Below are 7,692 nucleotides of genomic sequence, written 5' to 3'. Positions count from 1 at the left end.
TGCCTTTTATTTTTTTATACTATGTTCATTTATGAATACATTCCCTCCTTACCCACTGAGCATTCTCTGGTAATATATGTGTGTGTATATACCATGTTATATATAATATATATATAATTTATAATGCATGTTATAGAATAGATATTATATATATTTCATATATACATTATATATAATCATATTATATAATAGATATGCATATATATGTATACAGGTATCCTTTCCACATTGCTACTTTCGCCATCATGGTTTTGCTATACTGCAGGTTGGCATAAGAAATTAAAAGGAATTTTTGGGGGAGTTTTGCAGAAGATGCAGACAACACAGAAAAAGTTTAGAAACTCAGAAATATTTAAAATATATGTCTATTAGTGTATAATAGCAACATATTTTATCTTTTAATGCCATAAACACAATTTTTTAAAAAGTTAAAATAAGTAAAAAGTTAAAGGCTGCAAAAAAGAACATGAAAGCCAGTGGATGATAACCAAAAGCTGGAAATGTAGTGTTATCTGAACATTCACTTATATCATTCACTTATATATAGCCTGTGACTAAATACTTAACCCAAATTTCACAATAAGGTATGGTTAACACCTTCTAAAAAAGAAAAAAGAAAAAGAAAAAATTTAGACTTCTCTGCTATAAAAGGAGGGTCCAAAATTTTATGCAGATTTTCCAGATTGCAATGTGCTTTCCCCTAACCCCCACAAGGTAGAAGGAATACCTCTGTGTGTGTGTGTGTGTATTTTAAAGTATATATATATATATATATATGTATATGTATGTGTATATAGATTTAGAGTATGTATGTATATATTTAAAGTATGTATATATATTTTAAAATATATATATATATATATATATATATATATATACATAGTACCCAAATATTGGAATGTTAACTTTTTATACTGTCACTAAAAAGAAATAATCTGTCATTCTTTAGGCCCAGAAAATACTTGGTGGCCTGCTGCCCATTTGCCATTCACAGCAATGGATGAAGATAACTCCTTCCGGATAGACTCTGAATTCAGATACACTCTCTTCCCTATTGTTTATAGTATCATCTTTGTGCTGGGCATCGTCTCCAATGCTTACGTGCTCTGGGTGTTTATCAGCCTTGACCCTTCCAAGAAACTCAATGAGATCAAAATCTTCATGGTCAACCTGACAGTGGCTGACCTGCTCTTCTTGGTTGCTTTGCCCTTGTGGATTATCTATTATTTTAACCAAGGCAACTGGTTCCTCCCCAAATTCCTCTGCAACGTGGCAGGCTGTCTCTTCTTCATCAACACTTACTGTTCTGTGTGCTTCCTCGGGGTCATCACTTATAACCGTTTCCAGGCTGTGACAGACCCCATCAAAGCAGCCCAATCTACCACACGTCGTCGGGGCATCCTCCTGTCCACCATCATCTGGGTGGTGATTGTGGGATGTGCTTCCTATTTTCTTGTCTCTGATGCAACCAACTCTGTTCCCTCAAAGACCACTGGAGAAAATGTAACTCGCTGCTTTGAACATTACGAAAAAGGAAGTATCCCTGTCCTCCTAATACATGTCTTCATTGTTCTTTGCTTTTTCGTTGTTTTCCTTGTGATCCTGATCTGCAATGTGATTATCATCCGGACCTTGTTGGCTCAGCCCCTCCAGCCCCAGAGCAATGCTGATGTCAAACACAAAGCCCTCTGGATGGTTTGCACAGTGATGGCTGTCTTCTTCATCTGCTTTGTGCCCCATCACATCGTCCAGTTGCCCTGGACTCTGGCAGAGCTGCAAATAGGTTTTCAGGACAATGTCCAGGTCCATCAGCTCATCAATGATGCCCATCAGGTGACCCTCTGCCTCATGAGCATCAACTGTGTCCTGGACCCCATCATCTATTGCTTCCTCACCAAGAAGTTCCGAAAACATCTGAAAGAGAGGTTACAAAGCATGAAAGGGAGCCGCAAATGTTCCCGGGTCACTACGGACACAGGTGTAGAAGTGGTCGTTCCCCTCAACAACTTCCCTGTCAACTCTAAAAACATTTAGGCTGTAGCTCCCCTGCCCCAGAGTCAAGAGCCATTGCTCTGCAGGAGTTATGCTGGGATCCAGAAAGGAAAGAGAAGATACTCCATCTGAGTCTGGACAGTTCCCTCTGCCTTGTTTCTCTGGACAGCTACAGCTGTAGATAGAGTGAAGGTGAGACAACTTCTCCTAAATAGGCTGGGAACATCTCAATGATGCCTGAAGAGGTTGTTCCTTCTTCCCCTAGAAAAACCCTCCTGCTTTTAGGAAATAATACTCTCCCCAGCTTCTAAGCTCATGTTAGAGTATGCACTAGTGTGATGATTCCCATTTATTGGTTTGCAAATCCCTTAGGGATTCAGCATAGTGGTGCTAAAATTTTTTTAATAGCACCATAAGTAGTAAATAATTGCTGGATATTTTCATCAGTATGTTAAATTACTGTAGAGTTTCACAGTATATTTTGTTGTTGTTGTTAAAAGGGGTTCATGGAGAGAAAGATGTTGGAAACCACTGCTCAAGAGAAAATAACATAGGATTTGGTGTGTCTCAGCACCAGAATTCATATCCTAGGCTTTTCTATTTGTGACCTTTGTAATTTTTAACAATTAACCTCTCTGGAAAATTAAGGCATTAGACTAGGTGCCTTCTAAGGCTACTAAATTTGTATTTCTTTGATTCCCATTCTGTAAAAGTCAAGGCTAAATCTAGAACCCTAGTCATCTGATTCTTCCCCCATTCAAAATTACTGGATTAATCCCTCTAAATCTTCAACATCTCTCCCATGGAGCCAACATCCCAATGAAAGCATCCCATAATCCTCAGGTTAATAACTCTGATAAAAGATGACTCTGTGAATGGCTAAGTTTGCCTGGGGATAGCTAGGTGGCACAGTGGATGGAGTACTGGCCCTGGGGTTATCTTCCTGAGTTCAAATTTGTCCTCAGATCCTTACTAACTGTGTGACTCTGGGAAAATCACTTAATCTTCTTTGCCTCAGTTTCCTCATCTGTAAAGTGAGGTGGAGAAGGAAATGGAAAAACACTCCAATATCTTTGTCAAGAAAAACCCAAATGGGGTCATGAAGAACTCGACGACCAAAAATGACTTAACAGTAACAGCAATAAAAGTTGGACTGGTAAGTGGAGCCCACGAAGAGAAAAGGAGGGATTGGGAATCACTCTTTGTGGAAATTTTCTCCTGGATGATGGAGAAGATAATGAATTTACTGTTTTCTGGTTTACTGTTTTTCTCAGTGTAGGCCTGAGCCACATTTTTTATGAGAAGAAACTAGGGTCTGCCACTCAATCTCCTCTGCTAACGAACTCTGATAAGTAAAAGAATTGGATTACGTGAATTCCGTGATCATAAGATCATGGATTTAGAGAGCTTTGTGAGTCTATAAACCCGTTGTACCTAGTACAGTGTCCTGTAGAAGACAGGACAGAATGTAGAAGAAGCCCAATCAGTATTTGTTGAGAATTTATGCAGTACAGTGGATATAATGGAATAATGGACTTGCAATTCAATTTCATCTATGTTCCAGTCTCATCTCTACTTTTTCTTGTGTGACTTTGAGTCAATTATCTTTGTTACTTCTTCTGTAAATATAAATGAAGATAATAATATAAGACCTACCTGGGTAATCACAGGATTATTATTATTATTTTTTGAAGATCAGAATGAATCAAGACAATGTTTTTGAAAGCACTTTGTAAACTGTAAAAACCAATAGAAATGCACTTAAATGCTTCTGGACTTCAAAAGGTCTGTGGTTTTGTCTGTTTAGGTACTCCCTTCACTAATGCAGATTGTAATCCCTTCCTTATTTGTATAGATAGCTTCATGAGTGGTTGTGGCTTCAGAAGTTTAACATCTGGTGACTAATAGTCTGGAAAGGAACCTTTCCAACCTTAGCCAGGCTAGTTCTGATTCAACAGAGGCATAATCAGTCCATTAAGAATCTACACTCAAAGCCTTTTCAGTTTGGTATGATCAGCCATAACTTGGGAAAAGAAGTTCATCTGTACACCACAATGATTTTTCAGAGGATGGTAGAAATGTAAAGCATCAAAGGAGTAAATCAACCCCTAGAGTGAGTGATATTGACTTCTTCCCAGATGCTGAGGGTAGGACCCTTTTCAGAATCCTTGTTTTAGAGGTATGGCAGAAAGGGTGCAGATATGGCAGCTGGAGACAAGGAGATCCATCCTTCTTTTCTCTGGGATGGATTGTCCAAAAGCCCTTCAAAGGCCACACATAAAAGTCTAGTTCAAAACAAATGGATAGCCACAGCCTCAGCTAAGCCTTAAACAATGCATGTGTGTGTGTGTGTGTACGTATGTATTATACTTCAGTGTTAAGAGATGACTTCTAAAGCCATTTCTCCAAAGCCTGGCTTCCTTCCTACCTCATTGCCTGGGGCCATGTCCAAACACCCAACATGGTGGTTTTGGGGGTAGGAATGTAGTTGAATTCATTCCTATGGAGATAATAACCAAACGAGTTTTCCCTAGATACATGTAGGGGAAAGAGCACTAGGTTTAGAGTCAGAGGACCTGGCTTCTTGGTCTAGAGATAGATTTAGACCTTAGGAGAAGACACGGATGCCCTTTGAGGGGAAATGACTTGCCCATAGTCACATAGATACTAAGTAACAGAGCTGGGATTCTAACACAAGTATTTTTATTCTAAAACTAGTGCTCTCAGGAGCAGTTTAGGTGACTCAGTGAACTGAGAGCCAGACCTAGAGACAGGAGTACCTGAGTTCAAATCTGGCCTCAGACACTTCCAGGATCAAGTCACTTAAAGCCCATTGCCTAGAGACTTTTCTGCTCTTCTGCCTTGGAGCTAATACACTGGTTCTAAGATGGAAGGTAAGGGTTTTAAAAATGAAATAAAATTAGTACTTTTCCCACTTTGTCACAGCTTCTCTTTGAATCCCACCTGTAATTCTATCTGTATAACCCTGGGCAAGTCCTCTCTTTGGGCCTCATTTATTTTTAAAAAAAAGAGAGATAAGATTACATGATTTCTAAAATCCTATCCAGTCTATTAACCAAAGAAAATCTTGACAACAGTTGAATAAACTTTAGTGATTTTTCCAGTCCTACGACTCAGAGGGTCATATTATATGGTTTAGACTAGATAGTTATTAAGTCTTAAATTCTATGCTTTTTCTGCTTTTGTGAACCAAAGATGCGAAGAGGGCTTTAGGCAGGAATGTGCTGGTAAATGTTTAACAACCAGATTTTTGAAAGAAAAATGTATGTACAAAACACTTGTAAGTGTAATATGCATTATTAACAATTTCTCCACCACTTTCTTAAGTCCAAACAATCAACAAAACAATAAATAAAACTCTTATTTGTAGCATTTGCCGATTCCTGAGATATAAATGCTCTCATGGAAAATTTTTCAGTTTGGCAGCCCATTGGACTTGGTTCCAGCACACCCTTAACCTTTGGCTAGTTTAAGAAATCCTCTCTTCTCCATGTCAGGGGTGTATATGTTCATTCAACAAGTATTTATTAAGTATCCACTACTTGCCAGGCACTGGACTGCTTGCTGGAAAAACCAAGACAGAAATAAAGAGGTCTTTTCTTTAAGGAACAAAATTCTATGACAGGGAAGGCGGGGGGGGGGGGGGCATAGGCACACAACATATACAAGGATAAGTAAATAAAAAATACAAAGCAATTTTTTTTGGAATGAGTTGAGAAAATACAAATGCCTGAAGAAATTAGGAAGCACCTCTTTTAAGAAATGGAATGTGAGCTGAGTCTTGAATGGAATTCTAAGTGATGGAGACCTATTTGGTCATAGGGATTTTAGGAAATTAATAATGATTTGAGGGACCTCTGGAAAGTCTTGGATCATAATCAATCAACAAGCATAATATACCCAGTGCCAGGTACAACACTGGTCAATGAGGATACAAATACAAAGGATGGAACAACCTTACTCTAAAGGACTTCATGTTTTTAAAAATAATAATTTCTCTTCCTTCAATTATATGTAAAAACAATTTTTAGATATCAACTTAAATTTTTTTTGTTCCAAATTCTCTCCTTCCTTCTCACCCTCCCTCCCACCCCTTCCTGCTCCTTGACAATTAAGCAAACTGATATAGATTTTACATGTGCAATTGTGTTTTTTCCATTTTTCCAATAGTCATTTTGTAGAATCTCTCTCTGTCTCTCTCTGTCTCTCTGTCTTTCTCTCTCTCTCTCTCTCTCTCTCTCTCTCTCTCTCTCTCTCTCTCTCACACACACACACACACACACACACACACACACACACACAGGGAAAAAAGCAGAAAGAAAGTGAAATATAGTATGTTTTGAGGGCTGCCGGTTGACTCAATGGATAGAGAGCCAGGCTTGGAGATAGGAAGTCCTCAGTTCAAATCTGGCTTCAGATACTTCCTAGCTGTATTACCCTGGACAAGCCACTTAACCCCAATTGCCTAGTCCTTACTGTTCTTTTGCCTTAAAAGCAATACTTAGTATTATTCTAAGACTGATGACAAGAGTTTTAAAGGAAAAAAAAAAATATATATATATATATATATATATATATATATATATATATATATAGAGAGAGAGAGAGAGAGAGAGAGAGAGAGAGAGAGAATGTTTTGGTCTGCATTCAGACTCCATCAATTCTTTCTCTGAAGGCAGATAGCATTTTTCTTTAGGAGTCTCTGGAATTGTCTTGGATCACTGTATTGCTGAGAATAACTGGGTAATTCACAGTTGTACATCAAAAAAATATTGCTGTGACTGTGTACAATGTTCTTCTGGTTTTGCTCACTTTACTTTGCATCAGTTCATGTAAGTCTTTCCAGGTTTTTCAGTCATCCTGCTCATCATTTCTTATAGTACAATAGTATTCCATCACAATCATATCCACAACTTGTTCGGACATTCTCCTATTGATGGGCATTCCCTCAGTTTCAAATTCTTTGTTGCCACAAAAAGAGCTGCTATAAACATATTTGTACAAATAGATCTTTCCCTCTTTTTTTGGATCTCTTTGGGATATACACCTAGCGATGGTATTGCGGGATGGGAAGGTATGCACAATTTTAGAGTTCTTGTAGTATAGTTCCAAGTTGCTCTTTAGAATACTTGGATGGAGGGCAGTTGGGTGGCTCAGTGGATTGAGAGTCAGACCTAGAGATGGGAGGTCCTGGGTTCAAATCAGGCCTCAGACACTTCCCAGCTGTGTGACCCTGGGCCAGTCCCTTAGCCCCCATTGCCTAGTCCTTACCACTCTTCAGCCTTGGAACCAATACACAGTATTGATTCTAAGATGGAAGGTAAGCATTAAAAAAAATGGTTGAATCAGTTCACAATGCCACTAACACCAACCCTACCTATATTAGTGTCTCAATTCTCCCTCATCCCCTCCAACATTTATCATTTTTCTTTTCTGTCATATTGGCCAATCTGATAGTTATGAAGTGGTAACTCAGAGATGTTTTAATTTGACTTTCTCTGATAAATAGTGATTTGAAGAATTTTTTCATATGACTGTAGATGGCTTTGATTTATCTGAAAACTATTTGTTCATATCTTTTAACCATTTATCAAATGGAGAAGGACTTATATTTTAACAAATTTGACTTAATTTTCTATATATTTTGAAAAATGAGACATTTGCTGTAAATTTTTCCCT

At 38.1% G+C, this 7,692-nt stretch overlaps 1 protein-coding gene across 1 annotated transcript; it reads left to right on the top strand.

The window, feature by feature from the left end:
• Positions 1 to 996: 996 nt before the first annotated feature.
• Positions 997 to 2,034, top strand: PTAFR (platelet activating factor receptor). The gene has a single exon (XM_044668748.1). It carries the CDS (start codon positions 997 to 999, stop codon positions 2,032 to 2,034), a length of 1,038 nt encoding a protein of 345 aa, XP_044524683.1.
• Positions 2,035 to 7,692: the final 5,658 nt, after the last annotated feature.

This window comes from Gracilinanus agilis, chromosome 3, assembly GCF_016433145.1.
Source record: "Gracilinanus agilis isolate LMUSP501 chromosome 3, AgileGrace, whole genome shotgun sequence".
NCBI lineage: Eukaryota > Metazoa > Chordata > Mammalia > Didelphimorphia > Didelphidae > Gracilinanus > Gracilinanus agilis.
The sequence above is the reverse complement of the archived record's forward strand: the minus strand, read 5'-3'. Positions and strand labels throughout refer to the sequence as shown.